The sequence below is a fragment of the Monodon monoceros genome, unplaced genomic scaffold (genome assembly GCF_005190385.1).
Source record: "Monodon monoceros isolate NGI ecotype Baffin Bay Population unplaced genomic scaffold, NGI_Narwhal_1 Super_Scaffold_11, whole genome shotgun sequence".
NCBI lineage: Eukaryota > Metazoa > Chordata > Mammalia > Artiodactyla > Monodontidae > Monodon > Monodon monoceros.
Genome location: NW_021703767.1, coordinates 73,132,090 through 73,155,536, shown reverse-complemented (window position 1 = coordinate 73,155,536; position 23,447 = coordinate 73,132,090). Strand labels below are relative to the sequence as shown.

The window sequence follows — 23,447 nt, the reverse complement described above, 5'->3', positions numbered from 1 at the left end:
CCCTCGCATTTTTTCCAGGCCCTAAAAGATCCCCCAAAGATTTCCAGAAATCCATTCCAGATGCTGCGCACATCACAGAACAGGGCTCCAAGTCAACAGCTCCAGAGACAGCAAGGTCCTACCTCACCTCCCAGAGCCAGGGGCTTGAGACAGAGCTTCCCCCTGAGTAAAGAGAAATGCTTTCAGTCTGCATCTGCCCTCAAAGCGGTACGGCTCTGTGAGAGCCACACCGGTGACTAACTTCAGTTGCTCATGTTTCTGATCAAAGCAAAAGCTGCTCGGGGAGCCAGAAGAACAGAGGAGGAACCGCAGCTGACCCCCTAACGCCCCACTTCCCCTGCAAACACTGCTCTCCACACTCACTGAGCTATTTAACAGGCCAGTCTCCACAGGTGAAGGAAGTCACTAGCCAGGTTGGGTCTTAGGCGGGAACACGTGGAAGAAGTGAGGCTCGCAGACAAGCTCACACCAGGGAGCCCCTTCCACTGGAGACTGCAGGTGACTGGTGCCCCTGAGGCTGGGCCGCATGTAGCTGGGCACCCCATGCCCCGTCCATCACCTGCTCCTGGCTGAGTGAGCCACAGCACAGCCAGACCCCGAGTGGGCGGGCGATCAGGGATCTGAGACTTTGGCCAAGACTCAGGCGTCAGCAGTGCCCAACCCCAGGGACCCAGGACCGAAGTCCCACCCTACACGGACCACAGGTTAAAATCACCTTGAGGGCTTCCCTGGTGGCGCAGTGGTTGAGAGTCCGCCTGCCGATGCAGGGGACACGGGTTCGTGCCCCGGTCCGGGAAGATCCCACATGCCGCGGAGCGGCTGGGCCCGTGAGCCATGGCCGCTGAGCCTGCGCGTCCGGAGCCTGTGCTCTGCAACGGGAGAGGCCACAACAGTGAGAGGCCCGCGTACAGCAAAAAAAAAAAAAAATCACCTTGAAACAGACAGACAGCAGCCAAAATCACAAGCATCTCGCCCTGCCAACCGCAGGCGCGCAGGTCCATCTCCCTCCAGGGGTACTCCCATATCAAGGTCTCCTCCCCAGCAGCCGTTCTCCCAAGCAGAAGGCTTGCTCCTTCCCCACGGTGAGAGAGCTGGGGACCACAGGCTGTAACGCTGCTCAGCGGACCCCAGGCCTCAGTCACCCTCTCACTCTTACTCAGCACATACACCAACTGTAATAAAGTGTGCAGACTGGGCCGCCTCTGTGCCAAACTTGCTCTTTTATAAGACAAACGTGAGCATTCAAGCAGCCGGCTCGCACAGCCCAGGCTGGGGGGTGGCCACCTGCACCAGGATCTGACCTGGGACACAGGTGCACACCAGCAGGGCAGGGCCATGGAGTGGTATTCTCAGGGTGGACCCAGACAGGGTACTGCCGCTGGGAGGCAGAAAGCACGCCTGGACGGCCTTCACTGAGGATGGGGCCACCGTGCCTCAGGTCCACAGCAGACCTCTCGTATGTGCTGGGCACAAACAGGTCCTTCAGACACATCGCATCATTTCATTTCATCCCCATGCCAACATCTTGAGGTGGGTGATGGCATTGTGCCCCTTGTGCAGATGAAGAAGGAGATCAGAGAAGGCAAACAACTACCCACCGCCTCCCAGAGGGATGAGGTGGACCTGGAACCCGCCCAGGTCCATCTGTAGCCAACACCACGCTCATTCGAGAAGCTCCTGCCCACCCCTGCGCCAGGCCACACCGAGAGGGACAGAAAGCCAACACGGAGCCCGGCCTCAAGGCCTCCCCTCTGGCAGCTTTACCATCACTGCAGACAGCACAGGGGAGAAAAGAGGCATCAGAAGACAGGCTCAGGCAACAGTCTCCAGAAAGAGTGGACTCTCCAGGTAGGGCGAGTGGGATGGTAAATCAGAAAAAGGTACCAGAGAGCCTCCTGCGTCACGTGCATCACCTCACATAATGGGGAGCCCACTCCCCGGCACCCGGAGATCCTTGTGATACAGCAGGACTGGGTTTAATGGGGTGCAGACCAAGGTAGGAGACAGCAGCGGGGTCCTTATACCTCCACCCCACACATACACACACAGGCTCAGCCTCCCTCCAGCCCCGCGTGCGCTGCGCCTTTCAGAAGGCTCTGGAGCCTGCACCTGAGGAGCCCAATCAACTGGATTCTGGAGCAGCTGCTCAGCGGGCAGGAAGCAAGCAAGGCCATTCGATGTACACAAAACACGGGAGACTGCAGGGCAGTCACAGGTGGGTGAGATCTGAAAAATGTGTCAGGCTAGGGACAAAACCAGAAGACAAACAAGCACACAGAGACCAGCACAGCCCAGAACTGGCTTCAGAACAAACGAAATGGACAGCAGTCAGGGAGGCGGTGTGGGCAGGAGACCTGGTCCCAGGCCCCTGTCCGCGGACTAGCTGTGTAGCCTTGAGCAAGTCATTTGGCGGCTCTGGGCCCATTTCCTCACGGGTAACATGAGGGGACAGGACTACATGGCCTTTCCAGTTTCCCCTGCCCTGACCTCTTGTACCTGCTGCCATATGAGGGAAGTGGGGCTCCAAACACCACGGTCCTCTAAGATCCCAAATCCTCGACAGAGGCTCCCAGCTGGTTCTCAGGGCAGAACTTGGAGAAGAAATGAGAGAGCCACTCTGAGCAGGCTGAAGTTCCCCTGCTCTTCTCACACCACCCGGTGACAAGGGAAAGAGGACACGTGTGTGAGGCCCCAGGGAGCAGCAGGCACCAGGGAACTGTGGGAGCCCTCCTGGGGGAACCCCAGCTCTCCCAGAGCACCCCCTGCTTGGAGGGCCTGGAACGAACCACCAAAACAAACAGACATCACAGGCATTAGGGCACAGAGCTTACGAGTCCGAAAGATCGGCTCCCATCCAGTCTCCACCACTTCAGAGCCCAAGCTCTGAACCTGCTTTGGGCTCAGGATCCTCATCTGGGAAACCTCTTCCTAGGAAAGAATCCCTCCCTCCTCACAGGACTGATCACTCTAAGGTTAATAAGAGAACGAAGGTGGAATCCAGCAGGGGGCCCACCACTTAAATGGCGGCAGCTGTGCGATAACAACACTGATGCTGCGAGACACCTGAGAGAGTCTGGGCGCTTCCACACCCAGCCCCCTAATCCTGAGGTGCAGCCTGGTTTGGGGCAGAGGCCGGGAAATGAACCAGTATCTCCCAGAGGGACAAAGCAGAGTCGGCAAGCAAGACTTGGGAGGCTATCCCAGAAAGAGATAAACAATGGCTTCAAGACCCCCCAGTCTCCTACCCTCCCACTCAGGAAAAGTCTGGAAAGGACACGTGTTTTACAGCTTGCCAAGTCCAGTTTCAACATGCCAGTAAGAGAGCTACGGAATATCACTCAGGCTAGAATGTCCCTGCCCATCTTACAGATGAGAAACTGAGGTTCAGAGACACTGAAAGCCTTGCCAGTGGAAGCCGAGGTCAGGGAGAGCCCTAGAGCCCAGGATCACGATACCTGGGCAGGACTCTGAGAGTGAGCGATGGGCAGGGGCTGGGCTGCTTACGGGAGAGGCTGAAAAGCAGCCCCAGGCACTGCTCACCAGCTGGAGGCTTTGGGCAGATCAGTGGCCATTGCAGCCCCATCCTCCCTATTTGCATAAGGTGAGAGAGAAAAGCCAAGCCCCTCCTGCCTCCTCCAGACCCCCATCAGTATCTCTGCATAGTAATACACAGGGTGGGGGGGGGGAGTTTTGAAACCCAGGAAGAAGTCTCCAAACACACACCTGGATCTTCCAGGCTGGTTTCAGACTGGACAACTCCCTGTCTGGAGGACCTGCGTTAAAAGGTGCAAGGAAGGCTTTATTTAAATCAAGAGGCCTCTCTAGAGGGCAAGGACTCCCAGTGTTGCCATCCACACCCTAAGGTGTGAGAGCACGCTCACAGAACGTCTGATGGAGCCCACCTGCGCCAGCTCCACAAGCTCGTGCTGGGTCTGACTCTACGCCAGGCCCTGTAGTACACCATATCCTGAGACACAGAAGGAAACAAGACAGCCCTGCCCCCAGGAGCTTGCACAGGGGCCAACTTTAGCACAGCAGGACTCAGAAGAGAAAGGCTAATGCAGGGTGAGGTGGTCAAGGACGGCCTCCTCACGTAGTTGGCACCCACCGGAGCCTAATCTTGAAGGGCGAAAAGAATTAACCGGATAAAGGTGGGCTGGGTGTTCAGGAGAGGAAGCACCTGAGCTAAGTCCCAGAGGCATGGAGAGGCTCCCACAATTACGGACAGCTCAGTAAGCAGAGACACACGACAGCCAGCCACTCCCCGAGATGGCCAGCCTCACAGGCGCTGCAGCTCCCTCCGCCTGTTCTGGAGCCCTGACGGCCCACCAGCCAGATGGCCCCTCCGTCCCGTGCTCTCCTCCCCCAACTTCTGGTCATGACTCTCCTCCCAGGTACAGGAGACAAAGGCGGCCTATTGCCCAACCTGCCTCCATTCCCTCCTCTGCAAGATTGGGAGAGTCCCACCCCAACTTACAATGGATGCACATCCCCAAAGCTCCCTGACTCCTACAGCCCCTCCTCCACACTCACAAAGCCAGCCCCAGTCCACCTGGAATCCCCCGCCTGGTGTCTTCCTGCCCCCCAGACATTGGCGGCCAGGGGCGCCCGGAACAAAGCTTGCACTCTACCTGATCCTGTACGGGTTATCAAACAATATCAACTAATCCACCTGTCCACCTGCCAGAGCTGGTGAAGCCCCTCCAGAATCCTACAGTGACCAGGACTCAAGGAGCCCAACCGTCTGGGCAGATCTCACGAAGCCCATGTGATCTGGTAAGAACTGGGCCCCTTCAGAGCAGTTGGTGGGGTATGAGCCACAGAGGGTGAGGCCCAAGACCCCACTCAGAGGGATGGGTGGGAAAGGGAAATGAGCAAGCTCTGGGGGATGTGGGTCTCCCCTGTAGCCTGGCTTTTTAAAATCACTTACAGGTTATACTTCGCTGAATTCCCAAAAAGATTATGAACAACTGCTGTGTGCAATGAGACCGAGAAAACAAACACCATTAAGAAGAGGTAAGCAAAACAAGAAACATTCTCACTTTACTAGCAACAAGTTTGAACTGGAACCTTCTAGAAACTTCTGGAATTGGAACTTCTAGAAAGGAACATTCACAAAGAAGATGCAGCAAAGCACAGTCCAGCTTCCCCATCCTGATAAGAAACAGTGGCACCTGCTCCGGACCACAGGCCAAAGCAAGTTAGCATTTGCTGAGCCTCTGTCCAGAGTAAGGCGCATGTTAGGCACAGTGGGCAAGGGAGAGCTGGTGATCAGGCCCTCTTCCTTCTAGCAGAAGAGAGAAAGCACGGACACATCTGAGCACCAAATGAGGCCACAGCCTGGGGTGCTTTCAGAGAGAGGCAAACAGTGCACTGTTAAGGGAAACGGGGGACGGAGGGAGGGTCAGAGAAGGAGAGAACACTGTAGTTTGGGGAACTGAGGAAGACTTGAAAGAACATGAGAACACCCTGTGCTATGGTCTGATTGTGTCCCCCCCAAAATTCATATGTTGACATACGAACCCCCCAATGGGATGGTACGAGGAGGTGAGGTCTTTGGGACGTGCTTAGGTCATGAGGGTGGAACCCTCATGAGTGGGATTCGTGCTCTTATAAATGAGGCTACAGACAGCATCCTAGCCCCTTCCGCCACATGAGGACACAGTGAGAAGTCGGCAGTCTGCAAACAGGAAGAGGGCCTTTGGCAGAGCCCAACCATGCTGGCATCCAATCTTGGGCTTCCAGCCTTCAGCACTTGTGAGAAATAAATTTCTATTGTTTATAAGCCACCCAGTCTGTGGTATTTTGTCATAACAACCTGAACAGACTAAGACACCCTGAAATAAACCTGGGCATAACAGTGATTTTTGAGCTCAATTCACGGTTCTCCAGTTGAATCAAAGGTGTCGTGCCTTCCGAAATGATGAGAAAAGGGTCCTCCCCCCAACACCTACTCAGGTACCATTTGTAGCAGTCACCACTAATTAGCCACCTGCCATGTTCCAGGGCCCCGGTGGTGCCTCACTTTTGCCTTACAGCCACTCCGGTAAGGTCCTGTGTGAAGGGTCAGAGGCTCAGAGGGCTTACATCCAGGGTTCCCCTGTTCCCAAATGCCACAGACTGCATTTGGGCCCAGGTCTCAGGCTCCAAGCCACACGCTCCTGCCCTGGGGCCTCTCCGTGGCAGGAACAGGACAGACTCCTCTGGTGCGGGAAGGGTGGTGAACCCCATCGAGGAGAGAAGAGGAGGCCGAGGGAGAACAGTGTGCGCCCACCAGGGACCAGTGCAGGGCAACAGAGGCCAGCCTCTCGGACACACTGTCCCACCAGCAGGCGGGTCACTTCATCACGGCTGTTTAACAGTAATTACCCCATAAAGAAAACAAATGGCTTTAATTTAAAAGACATTACGTTAACAGCAGGCTTTGCGCCAGCCAACGGGGCCTGGCTCAGCTGCTCAGAACAGGCACCTGAAACGGGAATGGGAGCACACAGAGCTGCCTCTTGGGGCCAGGCCTGACCATCCTGACCAGCCATCCTGACTGCCCTGAGCGACCCACAGGCCAGTGTGAGCGGCCCCGAGGCCAAAGGCAAGAGGCCTGGACCGGGAAGGGTGTGAGGAGGGGAAGCAGGGAGTTCTCCTGCCCTGCCAGGTACCCTGAGAGCCTGCCTGCTGCCGCGGGGATGGGTGGCTTCCCTTCCGCCCCTCCAGTCACAGCTGGGCTCCTCCTCTCCAATGGCGGTCTCACTCAGCCAAAGACAGACTGGGGAAGCTGCCACTCACCATGGGGACATGGCTGGAGGTGGGGATCCGAGCCCATCTGACTGCTGAGGACGCGGAGGCTCCAGGCAGTTAGGCAACAAGGGGCCTTCCAGGCCCAGCACCCAGGTCACAGCACCCTCCCCACCATGCTGTCCTCTTGCCCAAGTCCCCACCAAGAGCCAGGATACCCGGGGCCGCTGACAGAACGCAAACCCTGCGACTCTGGCAAACTCACCATAGGTGAGGGGCTCCACCTTCAAGCTGCTCCAAGAGGCACAGTTCCCCTTGTTAAGCGGAAGTGTGCCTCCCTTCACCAGAGGGCCCGTGCTAGGTGTGATGGGGACCCACAGGAAAGGATGTGCCCTGGGGAGCTGCGAGGCCCGTGGGCAGCGCCCAGCTGGGGTCATAGGGCAGGGAAACAAGGAGGGGCGAGAAGGATCGGGATGCGCAGAGACCCACCCCGCACCCCATCCACGCTCTTCTCTCCGACTGTGCTGCAGAGAAGCACTGAAGCCTCTCCATCCAGGATCCAACCATCCCAGCTTGTTTTCCATCCACCTTTTTCTAAGGGCCTCATCAAAACAGGTTTACACGCCCCCACCCCCCACCCCCGTTCAGGAAGGAAATGACCGCCCATAATCGCCAGGCAGATTCCCTTTCATTTCAGTCTTCCTTTCTAAAACCCGGGGCGGGGAGGTGGTCAGTGAGAAAGGGGAAAGCTCGTGGAGAATGAACAAAAACAGCTCTGCTTGCGCCTCAGGCTTCCGTGGAGGGAGAGGCAGAGGGGGGTGCTCCAGCCGAGCAAACGCGGTGCAGCGGCGCCCTCCACTGGCCGCGCGGAGCGCCGCACACGACTCGATGCGCAGGGGACGTGACCCCGCCTGGGAGCAGCAGGGCAAGCTCTCCCCCTACTGGGTGTCAGCGAGGATGCGGTGACCACCAAGGAGGGGAGGCCCAGTGTGGGCTGCACTCCTGCAGCTCCTCCTCCATCGGCCTGGGAGCACCGCGCGCGGATTCTAGCCCTGGAGCTCCCTCCAGCGCTCAGCCCCAAGCAGAGGACAAACCACGTGGTTTCCCTCGGAGGAATACAGCTCCCCCAATACTAACTCCCCGGTCGTCTCAGGCACTGGACAGCTGGAAAGCTGGCCCCAGGGAACAGCAGAGGTTTGGCCCGCTAGAGGTCAGGGCGGTGTCGGCCCTCCCCTTCCCAAGCCAGAGGGATCCTTGGAGACACAGGAAGAGGCTCCGCTGGGATGGGTGAAAGCGACCCTGCATCCTGTCCGCTCTGCTGTGGGGTTTAGGGTGAGCTGGCTCTCACCCACCCTCCCTAAAGGGCCAGAGGCTGCTGAAAACACTGACAAACAGAAGAGGGAAGGGGCTGGGGCTGCGTCTAACCCCCAGCGCTGTGCGCACTGCATAAATCACTGCCTTGCCGCCCAGGATCTATCAGCTCACCGGGAGGACGCTGCACCCAGAGGTTCAGAGTTTCCTTCCCACTCCAATGCTTGGTGATTCTGCAAGGCTCTGGCAGCAAGCACAGTCTTTATTCAGAGTGAATGTTTACTGGGGGCATCCGGGCAGGAGGATGATACAGATTGCACACCTCAATGGCTCCCTGTCTTGTCCTGCCCGCCTACTCCCCAAAGCATGTGATACAGTCCAGCCCCAAGGCTTAGTGTGGGAGCTCAAGTATGTCACGGGATCTCTCAGCCTTGAAGGCTCCTTCACGGGTCGCAGTGATGCTCAAGTGAGACATTTCTGCAAGCATTTTCATAAGCTCTAAGTGCTGAACAAATATTGTTACTATTCTCCTAATCCAGTCTTCATACTAATAACACCTCCTCATTGATTTTAGGCATATCATTACTGTACACATCAGAAATCTCCAAACTGTGCTCTTCAGAAACAAGTGTTTCCAGAGATGTTACAACATCTTTCAGGATGGGGAGGGGAGTCAAGATACCTGGTATTTCTTGTAAAATGTATTTTGGTAAATATGTAAGAAATATACCAAATACATTTAGTTGGCTGTCCTTATCAGTACCTAATCATCTCACCTTTAGTCATTAGGGAAATGCAAATCAAAACCACAACGAGGACTTCCCTGGTGGCGCAGTGGTTAAGAATCCGCCTGCCAAGGCAGGGGACATGGGTTCGATCCCTGGTCCAGGAAGATCCCACATGCCGCGGAGCAACTAAGCACATGCGCCACAACTACTGAGCCTGCACTCTAGAGCCCGCGTGCCACAACTACTGAGCCCACATGCCACAACTGCTGAAGCTTGTGTGCCTAGAGCCCGTGCTCCACAACAAGAGAAGCCACCGCAATGAGAAGCCCGCACACCGCAACTAGAGAAAGTGCAGGTGCAGCAACAAAGATCCTACCCAGCCAAAAATAAAATAAATACATAAATTTATATTAAAAAAACACAACAGATGCTACCTCACACCCACTAGGATGGCTAGAATCAAGACAGACAACAAGTGCTGGCAAAGATGTGGAGAAATCAGAACCCTCACACATTGCTGATGAGAATGTAAAATAATAATACAGCTACTCTGGAGAAGTCTGGCAGTTCCTCACACTTACTATAGGACTGAGCTATTCCATGCCCAGGTATATATATACCCAAGAGATCTGAAAACATATATCCTCCTCACAAAAAGTTGTAAATGAATGTTCACAGCGAATTATTCACAATAGCCAAAAAGTGGAAACTCAAATGTCCATCAGCTAATGAATGAATGAACAAAATGTGGTATAGCCGTACAATGGAATGTTATTCACCCATATAAAGGCATGAAGTACTGACACATGCTGCAACATGAACCTTAAAAACATTACGCTAAGCGAAAGAAGCCAGACACAAAAGGTCCGTTTATATGAAATGTTCAGAATAGGCAAATTTACAGAAAGCAGGTTAGTGGTTGCCAGGGCTGAGAGAAAAGGGGGAACGGGAATGACTGCTGATGTGTATGGAGTTTCTTTTTGGGGTGATGAAATGTTCTGGAATAACTGAACAACCTTGTGAATATATTAAAAACCACTGAATTGTATATTTTTGATATTAAGCAATCTGTCTACAAAGCCAATAATAAGATATATTTCTGATTCTAATGACATCATGAAAGAACTGTATTTCAATGATCTGTGACAATGTTACAGTAAGGGAGATCTCAAATTTTTCTAGTTTTGTTGAACTGTACATTTTATTTTATTATTATTTTTTTTTTTTTTGCGGTACGCGGGCCTCTCACTGCTGTGGCCCCTCCCGTTGCGGAGCACAGGCTCCGGACGCGCAGGCTCAGCGGCCATGGCTCACGGGCCCAGCCGCTCCGCGGCACGTGGGATCTTCCCGGACCGGGGCACGAACCCGTGTCCCCTGCATCGGCAGGCGGACTCTCAACCACTGCGCCACCAGGGATGCCCCCGAACTGTATATTTTAAAAGGGTGAATTTCATGAGATGTGAATTACATCTCAGGTTTTTTTAACCGCGAGAAAATGTAATCACCTGTCTTTCAAAAGAATGACCTATTGGAACAGCGAACAGTCAAGTAATCATAAACAGTGACTGTTACCCAAAGCTGGAACACTTCATACACGCACTGAAGCCCCACAGCAAAATCACCCAGGTGTCAGTGTATTTCGTCCACATGATGATCTCTGGTCTTATGTTATGGGCTTTGCCTTATAATTTCAACAAATACCTGTGAAATTATCCAGAGTATAGTGTACATGATACAATAATGCCATACAAAGGTCTTCCCTACAGATCCATGACTAAAGCCCTCCATGAGAAACATGCACTGGTACACAAACTACTACAGTTGTATTATGAGCATATGATAATTTAAAAGAGTTCCATTGCATTTGGTAAATTCTCCAAATTCTATAGTATAAAATGTCAGTCAATCTTTTCAAAGAGCCTCTCACTTCAGGATACATTTCTTTGATCACCTCTTTCCCAGACGGTCATAACTTAGTCAAAAGATTCCTTCTGGTCAAGGTTCCTGCTGCCGTGACATGCCGGAGAAGCTGCACAGCAGTGTCACCTGTTTGTCATTAGCTTCATTGAGACAGCCAGCATCGAGGTCTTTACCCTCAGGCTTCTTTCAAGCCCCGACTGTGAGCTGAGGCTTTTCAAAGCCACTCACAGTTTTGCTCTTGCGGTAAAAGAAACTCTGCAAATTCAGAAGAGGTGTGCAAAGAGCTTTAACACTTTTCTTGTTAGCCCAGTCCTCAGCACACGCTCCTCCTGAAATCCAACAGTCTCTTTTAAGTGTGGAAAGCACAAGGCCTCCTTCTTGTGTCATCTGGAGACAAAGCAACCCAGCCTCGTGCTCTGAGGAGGCTGAAATCTGATGTACGAGGGGCAGATCCCCGAGGACTCTTCTATGATTTCTTGGGGTGAATTAGTATAGCTATCAATCAGTCGACTATAAAATATTACTGAGAGCCTAGAAAGTGCCAGGAACTGTGCTAAAAATATAATGGTGATGGAGGAGGAGGGAACACCTCTGTTTCCATTGTTTCGCACCATCCATATGGAGGACCCCCCTAACTTGACCAGCACTCCCCGCCTCCTGCCCCCTCCTCAGCCCTCCTTCCCGACCTGTGCACACTACCACCTCCCTTAGGGAAGGAAGAGAAACTGCTGTGATGGGCGAGTTTGGGAGGCAGGCTGCCCCATCCTCCTCTCCTCTCCTCTGGAATTAGCCTCCGAGAGACTGCCCTCCCTGCAAGGCGGCCAGCAGCTGTCCAGAGCTGCCTGTCCTTTCAGAAGTCTGTCTGGTCTGTACCCCAGGTTGGGAGGCACCTGTCCCTGTGTCTGTCACTCCCAACTCAGGCCAGAAATAGAGGTGACATTTACGGGGTGCCTGTCCACTTCAGCAGATGAAGAAGGTAAGTAATGCTCTGCCCCCCACGGAGATGATACTCTAGTAGGGAGCGGCAGAATGCAAATTAGGAAACAGGGTAGTGACTTTCCAAACTTGCTTCCTGATGTCCAAAGAGCTCTTGCTATCACTTCCTTCAGCCCCTGCTCAGATGTCACCAAATCCATGGGGCCTTCCCTGACCAGCTGTACAAAACAGCCCACAACTCCGCACCCCAACACAGGAACGTTCCCTGTGTCCTTATCCACCTTTACTTTTGTCTATACAATGGATCACGATCTGACTCACTCTACGTGGACAGGTTTGTTTGTTTAAAGTCGATCTCCCACACACCCCCAGAACCCCAGAATGGAAGCTCCATGAGGGCAGGGACTGGTTCTCTTCCTACTGGCACAGGCACCTAAAACAGGGCCTGGTGCCAGGGAAGCACCCAAGAACATCTGCTGAATGAATGAGCACATGAGTACCTGCTACAAACAAGGTGATGGGAAAGATAACGAGGGCTAGGGTGGCTGCTGCTTTAGAAAAGGGGTTCGGGGAAGGCCTTTCTGAGTCGTTACCATCTGAGTGATAACACAGTGACGGCACGAGAGAAGCAGCACAAGAAGCAATCCTGCCGTACCCCTGAGGGTGTCCGCACAGTGCTGGGTAAGCTCCCCCAGGCCTCTGCAAGGGGCTGGCCACCCCGAAAAGGAGAGAGGAGATGGCTACAGGGTCCCAGCAGTGCTGAGTCCCCAGAAGTCGGCAGAGTAGAACCGTGTTGTGAGGCTGGACTCACAAAAACGGACGCATTAGCACTGGGCTCCCTGCACAATACAGCAAGGCTGCGTTTAATCCTTACCGCCCCGTTGGGGATGGGTGTTTAATCCTCATTTTACAGGAGGCCCGGGAGGCCCTGAGAGGCGAGGGGGGTTGCCCACAGTCACCAGCTAGTAACTGGCCACTGGGGTTTAAACTCAGTGCTGTCTCCCTCCCTCAGGACCACGTTGTGCCCAACCCAGCAGGTTCAGCAACAGGACAGGCTGTACGTGGGGGTGATGCTAAGTGACACAGGTACCTGGGTGGCAGTGGGCTGTGCCTGTGCCCCCTCTGTGTCCCCTGCATTTGTGCATTCAGGGTCCAACACACAACAGGTGCTTAGTCATTCACAGGGCTTCGACATGCACGGTAGCCTCCTGAGGGAGATGACTGGTTGCCTACCCCAAAGCTTCCCCTCCTCTCCTTATTAACTATTTTTAATGGGAACTCTGCTTTGGTTCTTCCTCCATCCTGCGGCTGCAACACAGATGTGATGACTAAAGCTCTAGCAGCCATTCTAGCCCATGAGGACAAGGGCCACTCTGTGGGGATGGTAAAACAGAGCTGGAGGGGCCTAGGACCCTGATGATGTCATGAAGCTCCCGGGCCAGCCCGGAAGGCCTCCTACCTCTGGACTCCATTTAGATGAGAAACAAAGCTCCATCTTGCTTAAGCTACCACTATGTGGGATTCCCACGGCACATTCTACGAAACTTAACGCAAAAGGAAGCCTTATGGAACACAAGTCTGGACCTAAGTTTTAGAAGGGGGAGATCCCACTGGACAGACAGAATGAGACAATAGATGGCTCGGAAGCAAAGCGAGCAAAGCTCCAGGAGAAGGGACAGCGTCTCCTGCAGCTTAGTGGGGAAAGGATGGACAAGGAAGCTGCAGCCAGCTGCTGTGGGGCTAGAATGTTGCAATGACCTGGATGACAGTGAGCCGGGAGCCAGGGGGTCCTGAGTGGTGTGATAAAAGCCCCATTTTAACAAGATGACAGCAGAGCCAGGATAGCCTGAATGAAAGGCAAATGCTCCCTGAAGGTCTACTATGTGTCAGGCATTGTGCTCACAGGGCAGGCTGCACAGGGGCAAGGATGCCTGAGCTCGGTCTGAAGGTGGGCAGGAAAGCATCAGGCCCTCCTGTATCCCTTTTACAGCAGGGACTTCCATGCCTGCTGCCACAGCCTCGTACAAATTCAGATCTCCAGGCCCCATCAGGAGATTCTGACCCACAGGCTGGGGCAGGGTCCATGAGTCTGTATTTTGAATAACTGTCCCCAGGAGATTCTGATGCAGTTAGTCCATAGACTTATTAAATGAGCTAGAAACAGCTCCTGTCCTGGTACCTCGAACATAACAGGTTTGGATGTTTATTAAATAAGTGAACAAATAATATATTTCCATACTGTTAGGAGATAACAAACCAGTGGATTTTGAAAGGCTTTCAATAATAATTCAAAACAAGATTTTTCTGGTTAACTGAATAGCTTTTTAGCTAGTATTTAATTAACCAAAATGTAATCTAAAGTCACTAGTAATATTCTATGATCAATTTCTGCAACCATTTTGGCTCAACCATTTCTGTGGCACTTGAAAATGGCCTGAGAAGAGACCTCTGAGTGTGAGCACGAGTCCTAGGCTGGCTCACTGCAGCCCTGCCCTGCATCCCGCACACCTGGCGGAGTCCCAGGTCCCACCCTGAGGGAGGAAGAGCTTTCAGGCTGTCTCCAGACAGCCGGGTGGGCCAGGAGCTGCCTTCCTCTTCCCAAGGTGTTCTTACACACTTCAGGGCAACTCTCCCTGGGAGTGGACAGTTCTTTTACCTTATCTTACAAGAGAGAAGTGCTCCTTAAAGGCGGAACATGGTACAAAGAGAAAAACATTGGCCTAGGACTTGAGTCTAGCCCCCAGCCTTGTCAGTAACTCCCCAAGTGGCCTTAGGCAAGTTTCCTCACCTGGGTTGCTATATGCTCTTGAAGATCCCTTCCAGCTGTGATGCAACTGGGGTGAGAATTTCTAGTGTCATTCTTCCTAATTAATACTGAAAAAATAATTCTCATATAAGATGCACTCCCATATGTAAGACATGATGCTCGCTGCTAGGGATACACTTAAGAGAGGTCAGGGTCCAAGCCCTTAAGGAGTTTACAGTCTAGCAAGGTAGACAAATAACTCATTCAATAATTACATAATGACAACTGTGAGAAATGTTACTAAGGAAAAGTCCTTGGTGTGATGAGAATGTACAATGGGGGCTCAGGAAAGGTTTACCAAGGAAATAACATTTATGCTGAGACCTGAAAGCAGAGTACCAGTTAAGGAAGGGGGGTGGGGGGGTGGGAGGTACTCCAGGTAGAGGGAAAGGCATGTGTGAAGTGGTACCAGAAGACACATTCCAAACCTGAGGAAGAATTAAATGACAACTAAAATGAGGCAAATCTTTTAGGACTGCATATTTAAAAAAAAAATAAAACAAAAAGAGCAACTTTTGTCACAAACAGAAAACAGATTCACAAAAAATCATTCAAAAGGAACAGGAGCAATTTTAGCTAGAACTGATAAACCCTTATCTGAACACAGCCATCTGGCTGAAAGCCCCCAGACCCTCATTCCTCATGCCTCAGTAGGGGTGGTGTCAATTCCCTCAGGTCATCTGCAGCTGCCTCAGGCCTTGGGTGATGGCTATGGCTGTCAGAACTGGGCCCAGCAGAGGGAAGGAGTCAAAGTATGAAACACAGACTCCAAGAAGGGAAGCTGGCCCTGAGACTGGACCTGCCCTGGACAAGTATTTCTGGTGCCCACTATGTGCCAGGCATAGGGATGGGAGATAAGACGTCGTAGAGTCTACAGCACCAGCGAGGTACACGAGGAAGAGGAAGATGTGCCTTTTGAATGGGGGTTCCTTGGACGGCTCCAAGGAAGGGATGGTATCCAAAGATGGGCAAGACTCGGCGACGCACACAGAAAGGGTATCCTGACAGTGGAATGAAAGAAGCAGAGGCATGTAGGCTGGAAAGCACTGAGTTTGCAACAAGATACTGTGGCTGGAGCTCGAGAAGGGGACAGTAGAGCCCTAGCAATGGAGGAGATAGGCCTGAGTTGTGACCTCTGACTCAGAAAGTGAAGAGATGACATGCTGGTCTTCAAGGCAGTGTCTGGAGAGCCGGTCAAATCCCAGCTCTGCCCAGACTGGCCCTATGATCAAGGGCCCTTGGTTTTCTCCCTTGGACTAGCACAGAATTTCTCAAACATTAAAGTCCCAAGGACCACCTGGAACAGGTTGCCAGGCCCTACTTCCAGAGACGGCAATTAGGGCAAATGCGATGGGCCCCAGGCTGAAAAACCCCAGGTCAGACAGTGGGTGTCAAGGGCCTGGCCAGCCACAAGCTCCAGGACCTGGATTCTTGGCCTCCTGTACCATGGAATCCAGGCCCAGGTACCTCTCCCTGACTATGGTGGGTGTTCCAGATGGGCTCATTTGTTCTGGGCAGAGGACAGACTTTTGATGCTATGGGGGGAAGCTGGAAAGGAGAGCTGTGGAGGGCTGGGCACAGATTGTCCCCCAAGTCTATGGACATTCCTGGGGGAAGGTGAAAACTAAGTAAAGAGTGGCCAAGGGCCCAGGAAGGAAGGAAGGACATTCTGGGTGAAAAGTATAGCTTATGTAAAGGCACATTCAGTACAGTTAAGATCTAAGGTGCACGTAGGGGGAAGACAAGAAGGTAGGCAGAAGAGGAGAGCCAGGGCCACAACACAGACAGCCCTACCAAGAAATTAGAACTTGATTCTGAAGACAACAAACAACAGACCCCTGAACCCTGCAGGATCCTGGCATCAGCTCCCCTTAGTCACTCACTGGGCACAAACACATGGAACACTACTCTTGCCTCACCGCCCGTCCCCCCCACCATCAGGCTCCATCCTTTAGGATCACCTACTATTTCTATCCCAAAATCAGACCTTGGATCCCCTCTGTGCAACTGTTAGGTCAAAACGAGAAAGCAATTTAACTGAGACCATTAACTCTAAGCTAGGAATCCAAACTCCGACAAGCAGAGCCAGGAGGTGAAGCGAGATGATGGGGATGCAGGTGGGTCCAGCCTGGGACAAGGTGACTAGCTCTGCTCTCCCCAGATCTTATCTGTACCTCCTGGGAGGAACCCGGTGCTTCTCTAAATGGGTTCAGGATCCTTGAGGGTAGGGGAGAAGGGGGCACACAGAGGAGATGAGATGGTTCACACTGGCTGGGTTTGGGCTTGACTAGTTCCGACTGAAATACCTTAGAGAAATGAGCTATGAGAAATGTCACTGTAACCTGAACAATTCAAGCGGCCGAAGACCCTGTCCAGCAGACTATGCACCAGAAGCATATTGGTACGTTCAAATGACCTGCTCCATCCTCAAAAGTAAAAGACTGAGGCGCTTCCCTGGTGGCACAGTGGTTAAGAAGCCGCCTGCCAATGCAGGAGACACGGGTTCGAGCCCTGGTCCGGGAAGATCCCACATGCCGCGGAGCAACTAAGCCCGTGAGCCACAACTACTGAAGCCCGCGCACCTGGAGCCCGTGTTCCCAACAAGAGAAGCCACCACAATGAGAAGCCTGCGCACCACAAGGAAGAGTAGCCCCCGCTCGCCGCAACCAGAGAAAAGCCCGCGCGCAGCAACGAAGACCCATCGCAGCCAAAAATAAAATAAACAAAATTAATTTATTTTTTAAAAAAGTCAAAGACTGAGAAGAATAAAAAGAGGGGCAGGCTCTGAAGGCACTGACTGCTGAATCCTGTAACGCTAGCAAAGACGGGGAGTGCCAATTCTCAAGGAGGCCGCAGTTAAAGGGGGAGACGCGGTCAGGGTAGTCGGCTAACAACGAGGCTCCCGGACACGCCCCCGGACGACGCCTCCAGCGTGCTGTGAATGCACACTTCAGCCAGGGGGATCGGGTTGAGAGGTTAGGCTTCTACTGGCGTTGGCAGTGGGCAGCGCAACGAAGACACCTCCCTCCTGACCCCTGGAGCCTGGCCGGGCGCGCGCGCTGACCGAGCCACCCACCCGGAACCGCCGGCTGAGGCCCCGCTCACCTTGCACTTGAAGCCGGCGGCGGGCGGTAGCAGCTCCCGCAGCAGGGCCTTGGCCACCTCGCGGCTGGTCTCCTCGCTCACGAAGTGCAGGTTAAGCACCTCGTGCGCCTCGAACTTAGCGAGGCGCAACAGGGAGCGGATCGCGACGCGGGCCTTGGCCTGCAGCGCGGCATTGTGTTCCGCCTTGGTGAACATCATCAGCAGGTGGTAGTCCACCGGCCCGGCCCCGCCGCCCTCCAGGCTCTTGGCCTTAGCACCCGGGGCCGGCGCCACGGAGCCCTGCGCCAGCTCCGGCACCAGCGGCGAGGGCGCGGCGGGGGCTCCGGCGCGGGCCTCCTTCAGCCTCTTGGTGGCGCTGGAGAAGGTCTCCCGGCCGGAGCCGAGGTAGTAGAAGGCACAGACGGCAAGCGCCGCGGCCAGCAGCAGCGCGCAGTAGTGGGAGCGCACAGCGCCCAGACGCGCCATGGCCCGAGCGCATGGGGGCGCGCCTCGGAGGAGACCCATGCGCCACCCTCCCGCGGACAGGGCGGGCGGGGAGCCGCAGCGGAGAACAGTACCCCTGCAGCTACTCAGTAGCCCCGGCGGCGGGCGGCAGCCATGGCGGAGGCGGAGCCGCGCTACCAATCCGCGGGCGCTAATGCGCCGAGAGGCGGGGCCAGGGCTGCCCGGCAGCCGCTGGGTCCTAGGCTCAGAAGGATTACATCGGGGATGCGCCGCGGGTCCGCAGGAGCCGCCCCAGAGTGGTCAGAGAAGCCGGTGAGGACTCGGGCATACAAGCCAGCTGGCTGTACCGTCCGTGAAAAATGGCCCTCTTAAGTGCCCAGCCCCAGACGCTAGAAACCGAAGCTAAGACTTCGGTAGCAAAAAGACTAAACTGGACTCACAAAGAAAAATTTTCTCTATATACCTTTTCCACCCTAATTTCTTGAAGGCTTTAAGTCCTCTCCCCGACTCCTTTCACACCTTGGAGACTATCTGGGGCTAAAGAATTTAAACTAGCAACTCCCTCCCTATTCTCGGTGAAGTAGGATTGACACCCGAGGTAAATGTCCTGCTCACCTCACTTGGCACCTCTGAGGCGGACCAGAGGCAATCTAAAGGATACTTTTTTTTTTTTTTAACTTTAACACTTTAAAGGAGGCTTAATATGTACCCGGTAGTTTTGCAAATTCTTAACTGAAGCATAACTGAGGTCACTTGCCCAGGGTCACACAGTGGCAGGTTTGACAATATAGCTGGACACTGCCAACTACATAAAAGCCCATTAACTTGAGTCTTCTGAGGACCAATGACACACTACAGTGTTTACGTAAACATGTACAAGTGGTCTGCATGCTTGAAAGAGGTGCAGGTGAAAACGCAGGCACAAATGCAATCACAAATTCTCTCACCCGTTTACTGTGCCATGCCATTATTTCTGAAAGTGTGGTCCCCAGAACCACAATTCATCTCGTTTTTAACTCCTCTTCTTTTCAGTTGGAGCAACACTTCTCTGAAAAACCTTGGACCTCTAAAGAATGCTTAGCAACAAGTTCAATACATGCTACTCACCTTGGGGGTTGGGGAACAATAGCAGAATTATCTCACTTTAGTAACAGGTATTACTTTAGTTCATTTAATCCACACAGCTGTAAGAGGTAGAGGTATTATTTGCTTATTTGCACTTTACAATTGAGGAAATTGAGATTTAGAGAAGTGAACTGCCCAAATCTAGTTGGCTAGTAAATAATGGATCCCCACTCAAGCCATACCACTTCCAAAGCCCAAACTTCCAGCCAAGATTAGCACTGAAAGTGATAACTCAGACTCTGAGTTGAGCGTATTTTACCACAAGCTTCAGCAGATGACATTGTGGTTAAGAGAGCTGGATTTGGGCACGTGGGGGGGGGGGAAGCAAGATGGCAGAGTAGGAAGACCCTGAGCACAGCTGCTCCCACAGGCACCAGAGAGCTGGATTTACAGCTAACTAGGAGTTGTTAGACTTCAAGGGAGGTAATCTCTCTGAGCTGCAATCATACCCCTATGTAACATGGGGCTAATATTAGTACTTATGCCTCATAGGGTTATGAGAGATAATAGATAAAAAGCAGTTAGAATAGTGTCTGACACTTAGTAAACAATAAATATAAACTATGCTAGAAACACCAAACTCTAAAACAAAGTCTAAATATCCAACAAGTACAAAATACAGTTTAGCAATCATAGCTTTTCTAGAGTGTTTACAAATTCTAAACCCCAAATATCCATTAAGACTTTATTACATGTACCACAGAATCTCCACCACTGTGTGCTACCATTGTATTATTACATTCTAATTATTGTTCATTAATAAGGGGGAAATAATTCTGGAATTGTACCTTTTAGTCCACCCACCTACACGATCAATAAGGTGGATTTTTCCTCTGCCATTTATTCTGGAATTTATTCAACAAATATATTTTTTCAGACCTTTATAAGATCACTACTCCTGGAATTTATGGATAACAAATGAAGAACAAGATAATTTAAATTTTACATAGGAAGTCAGTAGACACAGGAAAATACTCAAGAGACTGGTCTTTTCTCCAAGCTTCTTCATCCTCAATTCTTTGACCATAAAGAAAAATTAATGTGTTATGTGAATCAGCAGGATGACGGTAAAATGTTTATTGGAGGCTTGAGCTGGGATACAAGCAAGAAAGATCTGACTGAATATTTGTCTCGATTTGGAGAAGTTGTAGACTGCACAATGAAAACAGATCCAGTCACTGGAAGATCAAGAGGATTTGGATTTGTGCATTTCAAAGATGCTGCTAGTGTTGATAAGGTTTTGAAACTGAAAGAACACAAGCTGGATGGCAAATTGATAGACCCTAAAAGGGCCAAAGCTTGGGGAAGGAACCCCCCAAAAAGGTTTTTGTGGGTGGATTGAGCCCAGATACTTTGGAAGAACAAATTAAAGAATATTTTGGAGACTTTGGAGAGATTGAAAATATTGAACTTCCCATGGATACAAAAACAAATGAAAGAAGAGGATTTTGTTTTATTACATATACAGACGGAGAGCCAGTAAAGAAATTGGTAGAAAGCAGATATCAAATTGGTTCTGGGAAGTGTGAAATCAAAGTTGCACAACCCAAAGAGGTATATAGGCAGCAACAGCAACAACAAAAAGGAGGAAGAGGTGCTGCAGCTGGTGGACGAGGAGGTACTAGGGGTCGTGGCCAAGGTCAGGGCCAAAACTGGAACCAAGGATTTAATAACTATTATGATCAAGGATATGGAAATTACAATAGTGCTTATGGTGGTGATCAAAACTATAGTGGCTATGGCGGCTATGGTTATACTGGGTATAACTATGGGAACTATGGATATGCACGGATATGCAGACTACGGTGGCCAACAGAGCACTTATGGCAAGGCATCTCGAGGGGATGGCAATCACCAAAATAATTACCAGCCATATTAAAAAGGGACGTTGGAGAAAACAGGAAGAGATTGCTAAAGCAACCCATCTTGCAAGGACAACATTGAAGTTTGGTCTTCTATTGATCTAAGATGATTATTTTGTAAAAGACTTTCTAGTGTACAAGACACAACTGTGTCCAACTGCATGTAGCCGCCAATTAGTTTTGTTTTTACTTTTTTTTGCTATCTGTGTTATGACTCGATGTGGATTTGTGTTTATACAAATTTTATTTGTATGATTTCATGTTAAACCTCAAATAAATGCGATTGTTTTTCTGAGTCAGGTACTAAATATCTCTGTAAAAGTGTAATTTTGAATAAGTGATAATTAAGGTACAGTTTATTTTGTAGGGAGTGTTGATCCATAGGGAGAAACTGTGGTCCTTTACTAACCAGCTACAGTGTCTACTCTGTTCCCCATATTTGTTAGATGTATTCTGTCTTCTAAGGCTTCATTTCCCTGTTAACTGAGGTTCCCACGTAACTTTATGTTTTCTCTTTGTATATCTGGAGCCTTTGTCATGAAAGTTTCTGTGGCTTAGTTATAGTGTGTGATTAGTGGAAGTTTTCTAGTAGACCATAAGTCTTCTGGTTATATTTTGAAAAGTAGCTTTTTAATGGCACAAAGCATGCTGTTAGCTCCTTTTATGAATAGAAAATATTTTGCTTTGTTCTTGTCTCTGGGAAGGCATTTGTTATGACTTGCTGTATTCAGTGGTCTGCTGGAAAGAGCTTTGGCTAATCATAATAGCATAACTTTGTTTTCTTGATTAAAATGTCTAGATATACCCAGGGGAAAAAAACACTTGAACTGTGTTACAGGAGCTACAGTTTAAGAATATCAGATGTAGTTACATTTAACACAAGGATTTTGGCAAATAGGTACGAAGTTATTAAAGTCTGAACAAAAGTTAGATTAAAATACTTGAAGTAGCGGCTGAGTAACTAAAGTAGTTGTACACTATTCTGTTGGTATTATGTCACAGCAAGCACCAAACTGAACAAAATGTTTTCTGTCGGGGCATTTTTAGGAAGCTATATTGGGTGTTAGCTGATGTGGTGTGAGTTCTTAGAATAAGTCATGGTAGTAAGTTTCATCATTTTTAGTGCAGTTAGTGCATAAGCTGGGTAGTTAAGCATATCCATATTCAGACATAAGGAATAGTGGGGAAAGGTATCCCTTAAATCTTATATAAATGCAAATCTAAGTGTGACCAACTCATGTCATTACAACAGATCTTCCTGGTGCATTAAAAAGAAAAAGTTTTAGCTATAGATTTTGTAGGATGACCTGGGTAAATTCCAGTTTTGAATTTTACATTGTGTAGTTACTGAATTTAAGGTCTCTGTTTTTGTTTCTGTGGTTCCATGTTAGCCATTAGGATTGGCATACATGTTATCGTGTGGAATAGCTGACCTCACCTTCAACCAAGTGTAATTTTTTTATGCTAATGAACCTGCCTTTTTTATCTGGTGCCTGCAACTTTCTTTGTTCCAATGATGTTTGTACTCACTGGGCAATCAAGTTATGCTTTCGGCCTTCTTTTGCTCCTGTTTTGCTCTTTGATCTTACACCTAGGCCAAGTACCAATGCTGACTATTGCAAAGGACTGTTTAATTCTTTCAACATGCAACCTTAGGGAACAGAAAGGAGATTTTCATTTTAAGTTATGTTGTCAGTCAGTAGATACAGTGTCTTTAGGGCAGTGAATCCTGTAAATTCAAATTTATGATTAGATGACAAGTTGACATTGAGATTGTCCTTTCCCTTATCAAAAATGAATAAAGTCTTTTTAAACAAAAAGAGAAAGTATGTAGTGTGTCAGATGTTATGCGCTATTTTCTCAGCTTAAAATAGATATATCTGGGTGTATAACAATATGACTAAATAGACAAGAACTTGGCCGGCAAGTGACCCTTCAGTTCTAACTTTAACTGTGGTCAAGTTCTCTGACTTCTAGCCAGGGGAGATGGTTTTTCCTGTTGTATGATTTCTACATCTGTAATGTAACGTAGAAATCTGATAGTTTAGCAGGCTTTTTTCTTTATTGACCACTACCCAATATTGTCAAAGATACAGAGAAAAAGACACTCCTCTACAGTAGATGGGGGTGTGTATATTGACACAACTTTCCCGGAGGGAACTCTGGCAATACTAAAATCTTTCTAAGAGAACTTTCAGTTCTCTCTCCTATCCAGATGAATGTTTCTTTCTGAGACAAGGGTCTCAAATTTTGATTGGCATTGGAAACCACGGGAAGCTTGGTAAAAACACAATGGCTCAGGCCCTATTATCTTCAATGAGCCTGGGCCTTGACGGTGATTCTTTTACAAGCCAAAGTTTGAAAAGTACTGCCCTAGCTCTTCACCGAGCCAACCGCTCTGGCTTCAGACCTTGGCTTAGATGTCACTGCCTTGAGGAATGGTCTCTAAACACCAACGCGTCCAGTGTCCAGAGGAGG

The 23,447-nt window shown here is 50.6% G+C and overlaps 1 protein-coding gene and 1 pseudogene across 1 annotated transcript in view; one reads left to right on the top strand and one right to left on the bottom strand.

The window, feature by feature from the left end:
- Positions 1 to 18,126, bottom strand: part of XXYLT1 (xyloside xylosyltransferase 1) — a 182,888-nt gene extending 164,762 nt beyond the window's left edge. Inside the window, exon 1 of the mRNA XM_029215328.1 lies at positions 17,539 to 18,126. Coding sequence (XP_029071161.1) covers positions 17,539 to 18,042 — 504 coding nt within the window. The 5' untranslated portion in view covers positions 18,043 to 18,126. The remainder of the gene's footprint in view (positions 1 to 17,538) is intronic.
- A 2,038-nt stretch (positions 18,127 to 20,164) lies between these two features.
- Positions 20,165 to 20,986, top strand: LOC114890966 (annotated as a pseudogene).
- The last annotated feature ends 2,461 nt before the right edge of the window (positions 20,987 to 23,447 follow it).